Source organism: Littorina saxatilis, linkage group LG3, assembly GCF_037325665.1.
Source record: "Littorina saxatilis isolate snail1 linkage group LG3, US_GU_Lsax_2.0, whole genome shotgun sequence".
NCBI lineage: Eukaryota > Metazoa > Mollusca > Gastropoda > Littorinimorpha > Littorinidae > Littorina > Littorina saxatilis.
In genome coordinates, this window is record NC_090247.1 from 66,618,416 (window position 1) to 66,638,611 (window position 20,196).

The 20,196-nt window shown below is 42.7% G+C and overlaps 1 protein-coding gene across 6 annotated transcripts in view; it reads right to left on the reverse strand.

Moving 5' to 3' along the window:
* Positions 1 to 17,797, reverse strand: part of LOC138963033 (TGF-beta-activated kinase 1 and MAP3K7-binding protein 3-like) — a 39,637-nt gene extending 21,840 nt beyond the window's left edge. For 2 of the 6 annotated variants that reach the window (XM_070335021.1, XM_070335019.1), the window contains exons 1-3: positions 17,456 to 17,796; positions 4,693 to 4,840; positions 275 to 1,928 (exon numbers count right to left, since the gene is read on the reverse strand). In XM_070335021.1, the coding sequence (XP_070191122.1) occupies positions 275 to 1,928; positions 4,693 to 4,806 (1,768 nt within the window). In that variant the 5' untranslated portion in view covers positions 4,807 to 4,840; positions 17,456 to 17,796. Of the gene's footprint in view, positions 1 to 274; positions 1,929 to 3,850; positions 4,080 to 4,692; positions 4,841 to 17,455 lie in introns of those variants that run through there. The other 4 variants (XM_070335020.1, XM_070335024.1, XM_070335022.1 and 1 more) reach the window with 3 other exon arrangements.
* Positions 17,798 to 20,196: the final 2,399 nt, after the last annotated feature.

Below are 20,196 nucleotides of genomic sequence, written 5' to 3' on the forward strand. Positions count from 1 at the left end.
ATGTATACCAACATAAAGGACCGAACTTCTACACGGGCTCAAGGAGGAATCGCAGTGGCATTTCCTGAAACTACTTGTCAGTAATGTCCTTTTTCTTCTCCAAATTGCCAATAACCATAAATCATTAAATGTTCTAAGTCACACGGCAGTCTGTCCCATAGAAGAAGTTTAAGATCCCATTGCTGTATGTGAGTGCAAAAGAGCAGAGACTGAGAGTGAACATAGATCTTCTGCAGAAAATCATTCCATTTCCACCAGCCACGAAATCACCTACCTTGAGAATAGGCAGCCTCTTCTTGCATGCTTCCCGATCGCTGACGCTGCGATGAGTTGGCGTCTCGATCGCGGGTGGACGACTCCGAGCTCAGGCTGCTCTGACTAGAGGCAGGAGAGACCACAGGCATCCCCACCCCTATACCCACGATATTCTTGCTGGAGATCCCTCGGAGGGGGTGGGCTAAGTGACCCGGGTCGCCCGGAGAGTCGGAGGGGTGGTGGACACTGCCATGCTCGCTGTCCTGGCTGTTGGATCGACTGGTGGAAGAGCCGATGCTGCGCTGGTGCTGCAAGCTGGGAGACTTATGCAGCAGCACCGGCGACCCAGCGCCGTAGCTCACCCCCATCCCCACGCCTATCGGGCTTGAAGAGGTGGAAGACGAAAAGGGAGGACCCACCGCCCCCGCCCCTGGCGAAATTGTCAGCTGGCTCATAGCCACAGGGTAGGAGCGAGGGGGGCTGGGGGAGGCCCCTTCCTGCGTGTATCGGCCTACACCGCTGGATCCACTGTTCAACACAAAGCTACTGCTGGGATTCTGGGAAGAGGCAGAGTTGCTGTAGCCAGAACTGTAGCCCGTTGCACTGTTGAAAGTCAGCCCAGACACTACGCTCTCCGCTCGTGCCGGGGGTAACGTGGCGTGCGAGGCGAGAGACACAGTTAGCGGCTGCGCCGTTCTGGTTGGAGGAACAGACACCGGCCCAGGTGACTCGGGAAACTGACGGTTGTGCCTGAAGGCATACTGGTTGGGATGCACACCGGGCATCGGTTCACTGCCCGTCTCCTGCACGCTACTTCTTCGTGGATTCTTGGTAGCGTCTATGAAAATGCTGGATGAGTGCGTGCCGGGCTGTTGTGTCTCTTGCCCCCAGGACGGGTGGGGCTGCACGTAAGCCTGACCCATGAACCGATACGGGTTGGACGTGGGCGAGGTGACCGGGGCTGAGCTGGCAGGCAGGCACACCCCTCCCCCGTCTCCCAGTATCACTCTGAAACGAGAGTTGGAATAGCCACTGGTGGGGGACTGTATCTGCCCGCTTGTCACTGTCCCCCCAGATGTGTATCCGTGCACATGCATCACTCTCACTGGCCGCCGCGACTCGGGACTTCCGGAACTCGCACCCCCGAAACTGGTGGGGCCGCAGGGTATGTTGGGGATGTCAGTCTGTTTGCGGGGCAACAAGTCAGTGAAAGGCGAGAAGTCGTTGGGCCTGGCAGGGGCAGTGAAAGGGGCCCTGATGGGTTGATTGGCAGGGTCGATCACCAACATCTGGCGCTGCGTGGGCTGCACGGGGGGCATGGTGGGGTGGGCGAAGGTGCTGACCTCAGCGGGAGGTGGGTTGGGTTTGGGGGGGATGGCGGGGGACCCCACCGTGTGTTGCACCGTGCTGATGTGAGTTGTCTTATGCTCCACTGGCACTTCCTGGTACCGAGGCATCACTACACCACTGGAAGGAGAGTTGTTTGAAATCTTCCCTACAGCACCAGGCTGATGGCTGTTGTTTCGGTTGACGTTGTGGTTGGCACTATGGTTGAAGTTGTTGTTGTGGTTGGCTGGCTGGGAGTGGTTGTTGCTCTCTGGTGGCGCTTCGAACAAAAATTTCTGGCTCTCCTGTTCCAAGTGTTGGATGCACTTTTCTGTATCATTGTTGTACTGCAACACCACAAGCAGAAATGCATTTAGAGTTTGTTCTAAGCCTCTACAGGTCTCCACATACCAATGCTATCTATTGCACAATAACAAAGAAATGGCATCACTGGCAGAAACTGATGGGAAACACACAAACAACAAAAGCAGCAGCACACAACAGAGAAAAGCACTGTACATGTATAGGTTACAATCAAGCAAACTACAGCACTATTCTTCCTAGAAGCAGTATGTGCACCTGTTTGAATGCCACAACTAAGTTATTTTGATACAAAAATGATGAATGGGGGGAGGGGGAGGTGGGTCAGAGGAGCATACTTTTGCAACTCAACGTTGAATTCAAACAGAAACAAGTCGCGTAAGGCGAAAATACAATATTTAGTCAAGTAGCTGTCGAACTCACAGAATGAAACTGAACGCAACGCAACGCAGCAAGACCGTATACTCGTAGCATCGTCACTCCACCGCCCGTGGCAAAGGCAGTGCACGTGGAATTGACAAGAAGAGCGGGGTATTCGTTGCGCTGAGAAGGATAGCACGCTTTTCTGTACCTCTCTTCGTTTTAACTTTCTGAGCGTGTTTTTAATCCAAACATATCATATCTATATATTTTTGGAATCAGGAACCAACAAGGAATAAGATGAAAGTGTTTTTAAATTGATTTGGAAAAAAAAATTTTGATAATGATTTTTATATATTTAATTTTCAGAGCTTGTTTTTAATTTGAATATAACATATTTATATGTTTTTGGAATCAGCAAATGATGGAGAATAAGATAAACGTAAATTTGGATCGTTTTATAAAGTTTTATTTTTTTTTACAATTTTCAGATTTTTAATGACCAAAGTCATTAATTAATTTTTAAGCCACCAAGCTGAAATGCAATACCAAACCCCGGGCTTTGTCGAAGAGTACTTGACCAAAATTTCAACCAATTTGGTTGAAAAATGAGGGCGTGACAGTGCCGCCTCAACTTTCACGAAAAGCCGGATATGACGTCATCAAAGACATTTATCAAAAAAATGAAAAAAAACGTTCGGGGATTTCATACCCAGGAACTCTCATGTCAAATTTCATAAAGATCGGTCCAGTAGTTTAGTCTGAATCGCTCTACACACACACACACACACACACACGCACAGACACACACACATACACCACACCCTCGTTTCGATTCCCCCTCGATGTTAAAATATTTAGTCAAAACTTGACTAAATATAAAAAGAAGAAAAAAAGAAACTTAACTCAGGACTTTTAAAGTGGAAGATGTCAAAAACAATTTCAAATGATAAATTCATGTGAATTAATGTAACATGAACGACTGGAAACTTAAAAGTATTGACAGTACTACTACCACTGCAATGTTCTAACAGTTTTGGTCAATGTTCTTACAGATAAGTTTAATGGTAAGACAGAAATTACAACCACATCTGATTCTCAGCATCTTTTCTTGCCCCCAGGAGGGTAAACAAACCTTTCCAAGCAACCATCAGCACCGCAGGGTGTGTTAGAAAATATCTTTTCAGAACAGAGTAAAGTCATATCAAGCTGTGATTTCAGTAGAACAAATTACAAGATCACAAGTATTTTCACAGCCAAAAGACTCTTCAAATGCAAAGTGGACAATAATGTTTACCATTATGATCTCACACAAAGACCTTCGACTAGACCTTTAACCAATCACTGTCTCAAAGTATTGAAAGCAAATTCAAGCCTAACGTTCAAAGCTATGGAATACAAGTTACAACACCTAATAGTAATACTAAATAGTTCATTCAAATACTGCTGAATCAACGTAAAGGTCACAGAATGTTAATCTTAGCAATCTTTGAAAATGCTAACTTATTATAACAAATAAATGCAACTTTAATAGTTCTGATCTAAAAATGTACGCATAATTCACAATTTGTGACATTGCAAAACTTACATAAACCATTTGCTTGCTGACGTAATATTTGCTGTCAAAAGGTATGATGAGCCAATGTTGGACCTTATTCAATTTCAAGAAAGGTGTGTCCCACACACAGGGAGCTACCCATACAGTTCTGGGAAAGTTTTTTTTTTCTGAAGTACAATGAAAAAAACAAAGCAGGTTATTTGCACCATATGCTGTTTGCCAAAACAGTTGACTGCCAGCCAGGCAAGTGTACAGTATACATTTATGTACTCTGAATGTCCACCCAACCTCTTTTTATAACTATAATTATCCAGTGCACTCCTTAGGCCAAAAAAAAAGTCTGTTTACGGTATCCCGACCGACCCTATTTTTTCGCGCGACCCTACACTTTTTTTTGAATTTGGGAGAAAAAATTTTTTAAAAAAAATTAAGTCTTTGTTTTGTGGCAAAATAACTTGAAATTATGGTTTTTGGGAAAAAAATAAAAATCCCGACCTACCAACACTATTTTTTTGTGCCTATGTTACCATAAACAGACTTTTTTTGTGTGGCCTTAACTACATCTCAACAGTCTTAAAGTTAAAATCATTTGCTACCATCAGGGCATCAGCTGATCCATCATGTATTGATGTAATAATAATAATAACAACCATGCAAAAATAAAGAGGTTGCAGTAATTAACAAACTGTCACTTAACTGCACATGTATACTACCTAAGCACTACTTAAAAGACAAATTGTACAAAGCATAAGCAGCAAAATCATGACACAATGTAAAATAAGCATTTGTTTATCACTTTATGATTACATTTATATATATGTCGTCAGAAGAAGGAATACAAAAAGAAACAAAAGCTGAGACAAAACCCTCACCATTTTCATGACCTTCACAACAGTGCTACCATTGATTTCAGGGAACCTGGTCCGCAGCTCTTGCCGAAGCTGCAGCTCCGGCATGCGTTTAGCCTCCAGCATTTTTTGCGCCATAGCTTTACACACAACCTAGGATGCACATCACACACTAGAATGGGGGGAAAAAAGGAAAGAAAACAAGGTAAAATAAATGGTAATGGTACTCAGCGCATCTTTTAGTTTTATACAGTGGACCACCCCTTTCAAGACCTCCCAAAATCTGAGAAAATCAGGTCTTAACCCCTTCACTGCCACAGTGGTAGTAACTTATCCGAACGGTCTATGGGAAAGAACTGTGTTTAGAACCCCTACAAGTACTTGGACAGTGGTTACCTCCCATTTAGTTTTCAGAAATGTCCTGAAATGTTGTTGACACAAATCCCACGTATGAGATACGGTTATGGGCGTACGATAAACAGAAAATGACCACATATTACATACGGGGTGGGCAGTGAAGGGGTTAAAAAGGAGGGAGTCTTAAAATGGGGGTACATTTAATCAATCAATCAATATGAGGCTTATATCACGCGTATTCCGTGGGTACAGTTCTAAGCGCAGGGATTTTTTAAAAAAATTTTTTTTTAGAGAGGTTATTAACAGAAAGTATAAGAAAACAGGGTCTTAAAATGGAGGTTCCACTGTAATGCGAATAAAATGGAAAGCGACAAAAACGAAAACAATTCTGAACCATCTACAAACTGCAGATGAAAGTGACACTAACAAGTTGGCAAAAACTAGCAAAAGTCTATAGCACAGCATTGTAGTTTACTCTCTGAAGCTGAAAACATGAAACACACAGAAATATCCTGTGTTCATTCATAACTTATTGACTACAGTATACTTCTCAAAATACGGTCCACACATCCATGTTTTTCAATGTAATTTTACTTTCCCCTCTCAGTTAAGTTCTTTACCTCAAACTGCCAGTGCCACACATGCATTGATCATTTGATGCTGATAACTGTTAATTTGAACTTCTATACATTACATGTAATTACAACAAAACAATCAATCAATCAATATGAGGCTTATATCGCGCGTATTCAGTGGGTACAGTTCTAAGCGCAGGGATTTATTTTTGTAATTTTAAATTTTTTTTTATTGTATGCAATTTATATCGCGCACATATTCAAGGCGCAGGGATTTATTTATGCCGTGCGAGATGGAATTTTTTTACACAATACATCACGCATTCACATCGGCCAGCAGATCGCAGCCATTTCGGCGCATATCCTACTTTTCACGGCCTATTATTCCAAGTCACACGGGTATTTTGGTGGACATTTTTATCTATGCCTATACAATTTTGCCAGGAAAGACCCTTTTGTCAATCGTGGGATCTTTAACGTGCACACCCCAATGTAGTGTACACGAAGGGACCTCGGTTTTTCGTCTCATCCGAAAGACTAGCACTTGAACCCACCACCTAGGTTAGGAAAGGGGGGAGAAAATTGCTAACGCCCTGACCCAGAGTCGAACTCGCAACCTCTCGCAAGTGCGTCACCACTCGGCCGGCCACCCAGTCCCAAAGGGAAAACATTTAAGGAGAACGTGAAAAAAATCTTAGAATAAGGAATAAAAAGAATTTGTGTTATTAGAACAAAAATGAATGTGTGACCTTTGACTCCAGGATAAAATGACTCAGATTTCAAATAACATTTGGCCAACAAAAAAAATAGATGTACGTGTGGTTAAGGTAACATAGCCCAAAAAAATAGGGTAGGAAGGTAAGCAATCATTTTTTTTTTTTAACTTTTTTTTCTAATGTGTACAAATTAAACCTACTCGACAGGGAAATAAGTGTGCGACTCGAGCGCTGTCGCTTTCATTGCGTTTTTCGCACTCTTTTTTTTGTTTTTTTTGTTGACAAATGTAACAAGAAGAGCAAACGCTCGATCGAGTCACTTTCGCAGTTCTGAATATTATATGAGGCATCAGATGGACAGGAAGAAATTGCTATTCACAACACAATGAGTCACGTTCACATAAAATTTGAGCCCGGTCACTTTTATAGTTTCCGAGAAAAGCCCAACGTTAAGTTGTGTGTTGCCGAACAGAAAAGGCTAGTTATCTCCCTTGTTTTTCTGATAACGTTCGTAAAAGGCTACAGATGTAAATACTTTGATGTAAAGAATAATCCTACAAAGTTTCAATCACATCCGATGAACTTTGTCAAAGATATAAAATGTCTAATTTTTCCTTTGACGCTGACCTGTGACCTTGAAAAAGGTCAAAGGTCAACGAAACCATCGTTAAAGTGTAGAGGTCATTGGAGGTCACGACTAAACAAAATATGAGCCCGATCGCTTTGATAGTTTCCGAGAAAAGTCCAACGTTAAGGTGGTGTCTACGGACGGCCGGCCGGCCGGACAGACTAACACTGACCGATTACATAGTCACTTTTTCTCAAGTGACTCAAAAATTCCATCTCACACGGCATAAGTAAATCCCTGCGCCTTGAATATGTGCGCGATATAAATTGCATTAAAAATATAAATAAAATAAAAATAAAAAAAATCCCTGCGCTTAGAACTGTACCCACGGAATACGCGCGATATAAGCCTCATATTGATACATCAAAGATAAATTTGCCAAAGTCGCTTATTCGTTTCATTGTTCAATGCTTGTTATTTAGTCAGGTTCCAAGATGTTGGTTCCGCGTACCTTGATTCAACTTACTCCTGTTGCACATGACGAATACATTTAAAGATAATGAATCTTTAAGAATAAGTGCAAAATGATCCTGCCAAAGCATAACATTAACAAATCTGTCCAGGTTTGTTTGTTTGTTTGTTTGCTTAACGCCCAGCCGACCACGAAGGGCCATATCAGGGCGGTGCTGCTTTGACATATAACATGCGCCACACACAAGACAGAAGTCGCAGCACAGGCTTCATGTCTCACCCAGTCACATTATTCTGACACCGGACCAACCAGTCCTAGCACTAACGCCATAATGCCAGACGCCAGGTGGAGCAGCCACTAGATTGCCAATTTTAAAGTCTTAGATATGACCCGGCTGGGGTTCGAACCCACGACCTCCCGCTCACGGGGCGGACGCCTTACCACCAGGCCACCGTGTTGCGGTATCTGTCCAGGTCTTTACATGAGATAAATACATGCTTCTGCTTGGACAACAGCCTGGCTATATATACATGTATATATACAACACAATAAAAAGTCCAAAAACAAGGCAGAATGTCGCATCTTTTTAAAATCCAAATTTTCGGCCCTGTGTACCTTTGAAGAAGGCCTGCGGGCTAAAAATTTGGATTTTTAAAAAGATGCTTTCTTTATTTGGTGTTTAACGTCGTTTTCAACCACGAAGGTTATATCGCGATGGGAGAAGGGGGGAGATGGGATAGAGCCACTTGTCAATTGTTTCTTGTTCACAAAAGCACTAATCAAAAATTTGCTCCAGGGGTTGCAATGTAGTACAATATATTCCTCATGTTGAGGTATTTTATTGCTGGTAGCCTGGAAATAAATTACGATTTGATGAGATGGGTTGTAAACGCAAGAGCGATCAAAACGGCATTAAAAAACCCAAAAAAAACGACAGGTTGGTAGTGTTTTTAGGGGGGGTTCACTCCCTTGATTAACCCCACCCTTTGCACTATTACTGTCCAGTGTGCCTCAGAAAAATATGTGTCACTATAATGTAAAGGGCTGTTGTCCGATCATTTGTCTCAGATATATGAGCCAACTAAATTATGTTTTTAAAAACCACTGTTACATATGACCTCTGTTGAAAGTCAAAGGTCACCGCAACTTTGAAAGGCCACAAGTCCGATTCAAATGTAATAAAAACGCCAATCAAAAGGTGGAGGTCACTTGTTTGATACAAGTGTAATAATAAAAATTAATAATCAAGGCTTGGTTTATAATTTTGCTTAATAGTGCGTACTGTTATTTGTTACGGTTTGAAGGCTGGGACTTTTTGAGGGTGGAATTAAAGCAATTTTTCGCCTTATGGGCCCCTTATGCCTCGAAGGACTTCAATTATTGTATTATCTGCTGCCAGCGTACAGTAGAAAGAGGGCTGCATACACAAGACACTTGTTCTTAATACTACTGGCTGTTATTCTAGTTCAAACACCGGTTTTAACATGTGGTATTCTGATGCAATCACGCTGTGAGCATCACGGGTTGGGAGACACTCTCTTACCTGCTACCGGAGCTTCAATGTTAGCTTTGGTGATTATTACGATGTCACTGGCAAAGAGAACGGCTTTGTACCGATTTCATTAGATGCCCAGGGCCTCACATCCATGAGAGGTAGCATAGGACAAATGTCCTGGCCAATGTAAAAGTGATAGGACATTTGTCCTGAACAAAAACAAATCAATAGGACATTTTTTTCCCGTAACAAAACGTAAATATAATTAAACTTGACTAGTTTCTTGGCACGAGGGTAAAAGAACAAAAATACTTTTTTTGGCAAAAAGTGAGCAGCTTTGACTGCCACAGCTGCCCCCTTTTCTTGTTTTGTCAGCTGTCGGGTTTCAACTATCTCCTTGTCTCTCTGGAGAGATGGCACTTGCACACTAACAGCATGGTCTTTGGTTTCTTGATGATCGGTAAGGGCCGATTTGCGAAAGTTCGAACAGCCAACGGTAAAAGTGTTGGACTTCCCCGTGTGCTGACATGAGGTGCAAAACATAAGTTTCCTCTCTGGGTCATGCGACACCCACGGGAATGATGTCGCCCAGCTTGAGACGAAGTTACGCGTGGGGGTGAGGGAGGGGGTAGTGTCTTTCTTCGGCTCTGATGTTTGACCATCGCGATCGACATTCTCACCTGGGCGATCGGGCTCTAACTGCTCTGGGGCTGGAGGAAGCTCAGTTGCCGTGCTACTGACAGATGATGAGGGAAGGGACTTGTCACTTGAAGTGTAATTTCTTCTGTCCCTTTTCTGGGATCAGATTTCGTTTAGGCGGCATGTTTGTTATTTTCGGGGAAAGCGCGAAGGGAGGCAACTCTCAACTGGCTTCGAGCATTCCGAGTTGCGAGCCTTGGAAACTCTTTGGTACTAGAGGCACAAAGTGTCTAATTTCGTCTACTACACATCGCTTCGCAAGACATCGATAAAATAGCATTCAATTAAACTACTGTAAATTGAGAAGTACTGACGATGTCCGGATCAAATGATAGAATAATCGGACATTGACCACTTTGTGACAAAAACAATAGGACATTTGTCCTCCTGCATGAAAAATGTATAGGACATTTGAAAAAAATATCCTCATATGTCCGATGTCCGACGTGGATGCGAGGCCCTGGATGCCCACGTGTTTTTGACCTCGTGGTTGGGAGGCGTGTCGCATTGTTTTTATTTCTGGCGGTGTCGTCATTTTCTGACGTCATTCACTTACGCTGCCTGAAAAATGTGACGTTTGTTCTATTTACGTCATTCGAATGTTCGACGTGTCTCTTCTTCTTCTTCTGCGTTCCCTGTTCGAATTCCCAGCCTGCCAGGAAAAAATGGCGACACAACTCAGTGGCTTCCCTTTGTGTATGAAGAGTAATATCCCTGTCTCCATTTGACCTGCCTTAAAGGCACACTCAGTTTCCCGTAAACCATCAGTTTCTGGTCACAGACACTGTCAGGCTTTTACACACAGTAGAAACACCCTTTCGATTAAACACTCACCGCTTGAGAACATTCTAGGTGCCCTCAGTAAAAAGCGAGCAATTTTCAAAGAATTTATTTTTGCGTGGCCAGCCTGATTGTCTGTGAGATGCCTCGTTTTGGTGCTAGACCTAACTTTTATAATCTCAATAATAAATTGACAGCTTGTTACACAAACATTCTTAAATCATAAAAGAATTCTTTTTTCATCAAGACAGGATCAGTACAAATACAATTCAAAGTTTTGAAAGTTTGAAAAAAAGGGAGCCCGAAAGCGTGTCACGCAAAACCTGTTTCCCGAAGCAGACGAATGTTCAGCATAGCGCTTGCATGTTTGAAGCCAACCGCCGCCGATAAATTCGTGTGACTCGCAGCCGTTTGTTGCATTTTAGATTCAGAAGTACACAATAACGTGCTATTGCAGATACAGCGAGTCGCATTGAAATCACAAACTGACGACTAAACTGGTCCTTAATCTGTCTCCTTCTCTCTCCTTCTTCTTCCCTTTCCAGCTCTATTCTTCTTCTCTCAACTAACTTTATGTATCCAATAATCCCAGCGAAGCTGGAGGTATCCCGTGAACGCTATACTGTAATCGACTTGAGAAATGTGCATACCGAATAATACATGATAAAGAAGGATTCTTTGTGCCCGGCTACGTGCTACAGTTGGAGATGGAAGTTCACCAAAAATTGGGACCATACTAACAAAAATACGGTGGGTGCAATAGTCGCCCCCATTTTTTCAGCAAACGCCACCCAAGGCCGTTTTGGACGGGTAGAAATTCCGTAGTTTCCAAGTCTATGGATAAAGCTCGCGTAAGAAGAATACGTCATGGTCGAAAGACTTTGACGTCAATTAATGCATCATGACGTCATGTCTCCCTGAAGTCTTTCTCTCTCGCGCAGTGTGTGTGTTTGTGTTCAATTTGTGCACATGTGTTAGTGTTACTGTTTGTGTGTGTGTGTGTGTGTATTCATTTTGTGCACATGTGTTAGTGTGTGTGTGTGTGTATGTGTGTGTGTGTGTGTGTGTGTGTGCGTGCATGAGTCTGTACGCGTGTGTGTGTGTGTGTGTGTGTGTGTGTGTGTGTGTGTGTAAGAAAGACTGAGAGAGAGGGAGAAAGAGTGTGTGTGTGTGTGTGTGTGTGTGTGTGAATGTGTGTGTGCATGAGTTTGTGTGTATGTTTGTATGTGTATGAGTGTGTATACACACCGGTGACACTGTGACGGTTCCCCTACGCTTTGTGTCCGGTGCCCTGACCCTTTGTGTTCGGTTCCCACTCGGTTCCCACACGCCAAAATTCGCGGACAAAACATCCATTTATGGTAGTATTACGCAATGTTGCTCTCTGAGAATGGTCTTGTTAGATCTGTGAGTGTTTACACTACATGCCTAGGTGCTGTTGGATTGAAGGTTTTTGATATTTTAGCCGTTATTAGGTAGAATGCCTTCCACTTTACTGCAAAACTGCATAATTCGTAGCATCGGCAAGAAATATCCTACCAAAAAATGCCTGCTTGGAACTGTCGTTGGTCCAGCAAAAAGTTCAACATGTCTGTAGCAGACAGCCCAAGTTTCAAGATTGTAGGGCCATCCAAACAGCCGTAATAATAAAAACAACAAAAGTAGTCAGTGAAATTGGCTGTGTTCGGTCCCCACACACTTTTGTGACGTAGGCGTGACGGTTCCCATAATTCATTGTGTCGGTCCCCACTTTCTGTGTCGGACCCCACTTTCGACCTAATTTCTCTGTGACGGACCCCACAACCAGCCTATTTTGTGTCGGTCCCCACACCTTCTTGGATTTATGACTTGCCGGTTACTTGTATCATTGTATTCATTGAATCTAATTGTCTCGGAGTTATTTTTCAGCAAAAACCGGCAAGGCAGCACCTTTTGTGATACCAAGTAAGTCAGATGACATCAGTATGTGTGTGTATGTGTGTGTGTGAGAGAGAGAGAGAGAGAGAGAGAGAGAGAGAGAGAGAGAGAGAGAGAGAGAGAGAGAGAGAGAGAGAGAGAGAGAGAGAGATTGACACCTTTCCAGATCACTCCGGTTATGCGACACTACCGCGAGCGTCACTACCGCGTGTCACACTACGGCGAGTACGACACTACCGCGTGTAACACTACCGCGTGTCACACTACCGCGAGTACGACACTACCGCGAGTATAACACTGCCGCGTGTCACACTACCGCGCGTACCACAACCGCGAGTACCATAACCGTAGAGAGAACGCATGCAAACTTACTTCTTGTGAGTTTGTGTTCTAACGGCTTTGATTGGAAGCAACCCATTCTATATGTATTCTGATAGTGTGTTCTGATCGTTTTGAGTTCTTGGTTAGCATGACAAACATTGAATTAGTGTTCAGAGAACAGACCAGGCCTTTTTGTTTTATATTTCAAGGAAACATTTCAACCTTTGCCTTCAGCCATGGAAGTCATAAAATGACACGCGGTAATGTTATACTCGCGGTAGTGTGACACGCGGTAGTGTTATACTCGCGGTAGTGTCGTACTCGCGGTAGTGTCGTACTCGCGGTAAGTTCTGTTTCCGTACCCGCGACAGCGGCACCGACAAAAGAAAACGCGCGCAAACGCGTGACGTGTTTCCGTACTTGCATTTTAAACATGCGGTAAAATCTGTAAACTCCCGCGTTGCCGCGCGACAACGCGAAAAAATCGCTCCAGGACCCTTTCAAAAAAATCGCGTCGCTTGCCGCTTGTCGCGCCGCTAACGCGTCGCGCGTGTGGAAACACTCCTGGTCATTTTCTATGTGCTTGATTTTCGTCGCACCGCTGGAAAAACGCTATCGCGGGTACGGAAACACAACTTTAGTGTGAGACGCGGTAGTGGTACTCGCGGTAGTGACGCTCGCGGTAGTGACCAGCACCCGATCACTCCACATAAACGCTGGTTCTGGTTGCATTGTGCCGCTGACATACAGCTAATAGGATTTTTACACCCCCGGTATAGGGGTGTGTATAGGTTTCACTCGATGTGTTTGTGTTCGCAAGTAGATCTCAAGAATGAACGGACCGATCGTCACCAAACTTGGTGAACAGGTTCTATACATTCCTGAGACGGTCCTTACAAAAATTGGGACCAGTCAAACACACGGTTAGGGAGTTATTGGTGGATTAAAATTATACAAGGCCTGGTATAGACGGACACCCCCGTTGGTCAAAGGGAAATAACCATTCTCACTGCCACCAACTGAGAAGGTTATTTCCCTTTGACGGGGGTGTAGTTCCTATCGGAGGAATTTCTTGTTTTAATCCTTTTGTGGTATTGCTGATGATGCTGAACATGTATTTTACTAGTTTACCAATATGTATCTTTGACCCTGATAGCCTACGAAAACGGAGCAATCATGGCCCAACATTGGCCCAATGCTGAATTTATTGGCGCGGTGTTGAGCCTTAGTCGGGCCGTTGTCGTAGGCTGTCAGGGTTTATGTAGCCTTGTTCCATTGTATTCTGACTGTCATAAAGTAATTAATTTTAAGAGAAAGCAGTCATGAACACAAGGAGCTGGGAAAAGTTGCCTCTTACAACAAGCGTGAATAAAGACACATACTTGACACAGGCAAGTACTCTTTTTTTTTTTCAATCACCACTAGAAGTCCCTGGGCAGCATTTTGCTCTGAAAACTGAATCTCACATACGACAGGTGGATCTTTTATTTTAAAAATGTGCCAAATTGCATATCTCCAAGGCCTTAAGACTAAGAGTAGATATTGGGAAGGCCAGTTCAAGAAGGTGTGGGTGGATCAACACATAATTTGCTGGTATACTGGGAACCGTCCCAGAGATAAATAATGTTATATATTATTTGTGGCATAAACTAATAAAGTTAGTCTCTCTCTCTCTCTCTCTCTCTCTCTCTTTCTCTCTCTCTCTCTCTCTCTCTCTCTCTCTCTCTCTCTCTCACACACACATACACACACATACTGATGTCATCTGACTTACTTGGTATCACAAAAGGTGCTGCCTTGCCGGTTTTTGCTGAAAAATAACTCCGAGACAATTAGATTCAATGAATACAATGATACAAGTAACCGGCAAGTCATAAATCCAAGAAGGTGTGGGGACCGACACAAAATAGGCTGGTTGTGGGGTCCGTCACAGAGAAATTAGGTCGAAAGTGGGGTCCGACACAGAAAGTGGGGACCGACACAATGAATTATGGGAACCGTCACGCCTACGTCACAAAAGTGTGTGGGGACCGAACACAGCCAATTTCACTGACTACTTTTGTTGTTTTTATTATTACGGCTGTTTGGATGGCCCTACAATCTTGAAACTTGGGCTGTCTGCTACAGACATGTTGAACTTTTTGCTGGACCAACGACAGTTCCAAGCAGGCATTTTTTGGTAGGATATTTCTTGCCGATGCTACGAATTATGCAGTTTTGCAGTAAAGTGGAAGGCATTCTACCTAATAACGGCTAAAATATCAAAAACCTTCAATCCAACAGCACCTAGGCATGTAGTGTAAACACTCACAGATCTAACAAGACCATTCTCAGAGAGCAACATTGCGTAATACTACCATAAATGGATGTTTTGTCCGCGAATTTTGGCGTGTGGGAACCGAGTGGGAACCGAACACAAAGGGTCAGGGCACCGGACACAAAGCGTAGGGGAACCGTCACAGTGTCACCGGTGTGGTATATGTGTTTGTTTGTAAAGGTGTGTGTGTCCGTCTGTCTATGTGCATATTTGTTTGTTTGTTTGCTTAACGCCCAGCCGACCAAGAAGGGCCATAATTATCAGGGCGGTGCTGCTGTGAGATATAACGTGCGCCACACACAAGGCAGAAGTCTTAGCACAAGATTCATGTCTCACCCAGTCACATTATTCTGACACCGGACCAACCAGTCCTAGCATGCACTAACCCCATAATGCCAGACGCCAGGCGGAGCAGCCACTAGATTGCCAATTTTAAAGTCTTAGGTATGACCCGGCCTGGGTTCTAACCCACGACCTCCCGATCACGGAGCGGACGCGCGCCTTATGTGTTTTGTGTGTATGAGATTTGTGTGAGTCAATGTGTGTGTGTCTGTGTCTGTGTGCGTGCGTATATGCGTGTGTACACTGATGTGTGTCGGTGTGTGTGTGTGTGTCTGTTTGTGTGTGTGTGTTTGTGTGGGTCTGTTTGTATAAGAGAGAAAGAAAGAGAGAGAGAGAGAGCGTGGGTGGGTGTGTGTTTGTGCGTGTGCGTAAGTGTATGTGTGTGTGTATGTGTGTTTGTTTGTAAAGGTGTGTATGTCCGTCTGTCTATATGTGCGTATGGGGGTGTGTTTTTTGTGTATGAAGTGTGTGTGAGAGAGTGAGTGAGTGAGTGTGTATGTGTGTACGTGTGTAACTTGGGGTGTGTGTGTGTGTGTGTGTGTTCGTGTGTGTGTTTGAGAGAGAGAGAGAGAGAGAGAGAGAGAGAGAGAGAGAGAGAGAGAGAGAGAGAGAGAGAGAGAGAGAGAGAGAGAGAGAGAGAGAGAGAGAGAGAGAGGTTTGTCTTTCGCTGGGGTATGCAGTGCCTTGGCGTTGCACATCTACTTAATTTATTTATTTATTTATGACTGTTTTTCCGTCTTCAGAATGCATCTGCCTGTAGTTGGTATGAGTGAGTGCGTCGCGTTCTCGCTGTGCGTCTGTCTGCGAGTGTATGAGTCCGAGTGTCTTGGTCCTTGTCGATTTGTGTTTTGTATAATGTTCACTATGTATTGCATATTTTGTAAGCGCCTAGGGCTATATTTAGATTAGGCGCACAAATGTTCATAATAATAATAATAATAATAATAAGGAAAGTGGATCACATGGGTTCACGATGGCTCAGGGGTTAGATAAACCACAAAAACAGGTGTGTGGTTTACGCGAGCTAAATAGCCATTAAAACGAACTGTGTCATTTAATGCTTGCAAGTGTGTTTGATAAGGTTAGAACTGCTTTTTTTCATGAGAAGATTTAAATCGTTCTGTAAACCATTTGAGAGAGACTGGGGCTTTAACACTGACTTCTTCATTTTAATATACTCCCTGCACCAACCAGTTCACAAGCTTAGTGAATTTTAAAACATGGTTGCTTCAACTAACTGATGATTATGTTTCTCATTGTTAACCTAAATTAAATTTAAAGAGTTCTCTTGTTCATGTAAAATGTTGGACAGGTCTACCGTCTCGTATCAATTAGTTGATCATGCATGCACAGCAGCATTTGTTATTGAACAAAACGTAGACTACATAAATATCTATATAATCCAAACATTATCATGTTAATAATAATATAGAAAAATTTTGCCTTTAGAACATGAAACATGTTTGAACCATAGTTATTAATTGCACCTGACATCCACTGCCATTAAGCTGAATAAGGTCAATCAAGTTTTATGTCATTACAAATCATGGGAGTGGGACATGCTTGCTGATGCATGCAACTTCAACATCTGCAACCTATGCTTGTGACCACTTTCGAGGGTTGTGTTGCTGCAACTTTGCATAACGAGCTCTAGGTAGAACTGCTTATTTTGACAAGGAGGTAACATCAGCTGACCAAGAACATCTAAACTGGGTGCACCCCAGGTAAGGATGCTGGGTCACATTTCAGTGGCTAGGTGGAACCCTGTTCCTTCACTCACTTGAATTCGTGTGACTCAAAACGTTTTCGTCAGTGGTACAGAGGTAAGCAATTGCAAAAGCAACAGATCGCACTGGAAGCAAAAAGTAATAACTGAAGAAAACAAAACTTTGCACACTTTTTGCACCCCAGACACGGAACTTTGGGTCAAGGGTAAGACGACTAGATTTAAGCAAGTTCAGCACAACTATCCAACCCAAGACAGCTGATCCCTGGGCATGCAAATCGCCACTACAATCAAGCAAGCCACCAATCTTAAATCTCAAAACACAAGCTAGTTTGACAACACAAACTCTGAACCGGGGCAAGGAGAGAGATCTGCGTTACAAGACAGAACTGTTTTTGTCCCTGTCAAACAAGACAAACATTCCCATTTCGGAACCTTCCAATTTTAGCCCGTCAACTATGCCTATGGGCGTGAACAGCTGACCACGTCTCGTGACACGTACCTCAACTTCGCTTGCTGTTCCTCGCCTCGTCCGTACATCCATCTCAGGCTTACGATTTCTTATCACTGATCGAAAACATCGCGCAATAACTGCTGGTCTACGATCACCTGAAAGCAATATTCCTCTCCTCCGAAATCGCAACAAATATGGCGTTTGGCGCAGGTGCAGACACTACTTCCGGATGGCGCATCAGCAAAACCACTTTTCAGTCTGTGCAACAACAAACTACACATCAGTTAAGCACTGACTTACATTTACGAGCATTTTCTATTATATGTTCAGTTGCACAAGAAGGGCAACCACGCACTTTCTGCACAAATATGATGTGCTTGTATTTTTAGCCTAGAACCAAAACAAAAGAAATCTTGCAAACACAGGGTAGATAACTCTGTCCGGGCTGAAAAACGTGTTGGCACGGTCAAGGACTCGAGTAATTATCACGCGGCCGTAGAATAAAGGGTTTTCCCCGCCTGTCTGTGTTTGTTAGTGCCATGGACACCCAGCAACCGACAGCCACAAATGCTCTCGGTTAACTGATATGATGTAGGCTACATATTGCGTAAGCGTGGTTGAATCGTGCCTTGGATCAAAAGTGGGTGTGGCTGTGCAGCCAGTGCAGGTGTGTCGTTCGCCGTGTCGGCAGACTGCCACAGTGTCAATGATGTGCACTATTGATAAAAACGATGACGACGACAAACGATGATGATGATGATGATGATGGATTGTGTGTGTGTGTGTGTGTGTGTGTGTGTGTGTGTGTGTGTGTGTGTGTGTGTGTGTCCAGGTAAAAACAAGTCGGGTAAGGCGAAAATACAATATTTAGTCAAGTAGCTGTCGAACTCACAGAATGAAACTGAACGCAATGCCATTTTTCAGCAAGACCGTATACTCGTAGCATCGTCAGTCCACCGCTCATGGCAAAGGCAGTGAAATTGACAAGAAGAGCGGGGTAGTAGTTGCGCTAAGAAGGATAGCACGCTTTTCTGTACCTCTCTTTGTTTTAACTTTCTGAGCGTGTTTTTAATCCAAACATATCATATCTATATGTTTTTGGAATCAAGAACCGACAAGGAATAAGATGAAAGTGTTTTTAAATTGATTTAGACAATTTAATTTTGATAATAATTTTTATATATTTAATTTTCAGAGCTTGTTTTTAATCCGCATATAAGATATTTATATGTTTTTGGAATCAGCAAATGATGGAGAATAAGATAAACTAAATTTGGATCGTTTTATAAATTTTAATTTTTTTTTACAATTTTCAGATTTTTAATGACCAAAGTCATTAATTAATTTTTAAGCCACCAAGCTGAAATGCAATACCGAAGTCCGGGCTTCGTCGAAGATTACTTGACCAAAATTTCAACGAATTTGGTTGAAAAATGAGGGCGTGACAGTGCCGCCTCAACTTTCACGAAAAGCCGGATATGACGTCATCAAAGACATTTATCAAAAAAATGAAAAAAACGTTCGGGGATTTCATACCCAGGAACTCTCATGTCAAATTTCATAAAGATCGGTCCAGTAGTTTAGTCTGAATCGCTCTACACACACACACACACACACAGACAGACACACAGACAGACACACACACACACACACGCACGTGCACATACACCACGACCCTCGTTTCGATTCCCCCTCGATGTTAAAATATTTAGTCAAAACTTGACTAAATATAAAAAACAAGTCGCGTAAGGTGAAAATACAATATTTAGTCAAGTAGCTGTCGAACTCACAGAATGAAACTGAACGCAATGCCATTTTTCAGCAAGACCGTATAATCGTAGCATCGTCAGTCCACCGCTCATGGCAAAGGCAGTGAAATTGACAAGAAGAGCGGGGTAGTAGTTGCGCTAAGAAGGATAGCACGCTTTTCTGTACCTCTCTTTGTTTTAACTTTCTGAGCGTGTTTTTAATCCAAACATATCATATCTATATGTTTTTGGAATCAGGAACCGACAAGGAATAAGATGAAAGTGTTTTTAAATTGATTTCGACAATTTAATTTTGATAATAATTTTTATATATTTAATTTTCAGAGCTTGTTTTTAATCCAAATATAACATATTTATATGTTTTTGGAATCAGAAAATGATGGAGAATAAGATGAACGTAAATTTGGATCGTTTTATAAATTTTTATTTTTTTTTACAATTTTCAGATTTTTAATGACCAAAGTCATTCATTAATTTTTAAGCCACCAAGCTGAAATGCAATACCGAAGTCCGGGCTTCGTCGAAGATTACTTGACCAAAATTTCAACCAATTTGGTTGAAAAATGAGGGCGTGACAGTGCCGCCTCAACTTTCACGAAAAGCCGGATATGACGTCATCAAAGACATTTATCAAAAAAATGAAAAAAACGTTCGAGGATTTCATACCCAGGAACTCTCATGTCAAATTTCATAAAGATCGGTCCAGTAGTTTAGTCTGAATCGCTCTACACACACACACAGACAGACACACGCACATACACCACGACCCTCGTTTCGATTCCCCCTCGATGTTAAAATATTTAGTCAAAACTTGACTAAATATAAAAAGACAAGAAAAACAAACTGGCAAAGAGTATATATGTAAGACTGAATGCAGTAATAACACTGTATGTTCCTGCGTGTTTCCGAGCTATGGGATGTTGATGATGATGTGTGTGTCATAGAAATATTAGTTTAATTACACGCTGTTAACCTGGGAACACACACACAGATATCATCATCATCATCATCATCATCATC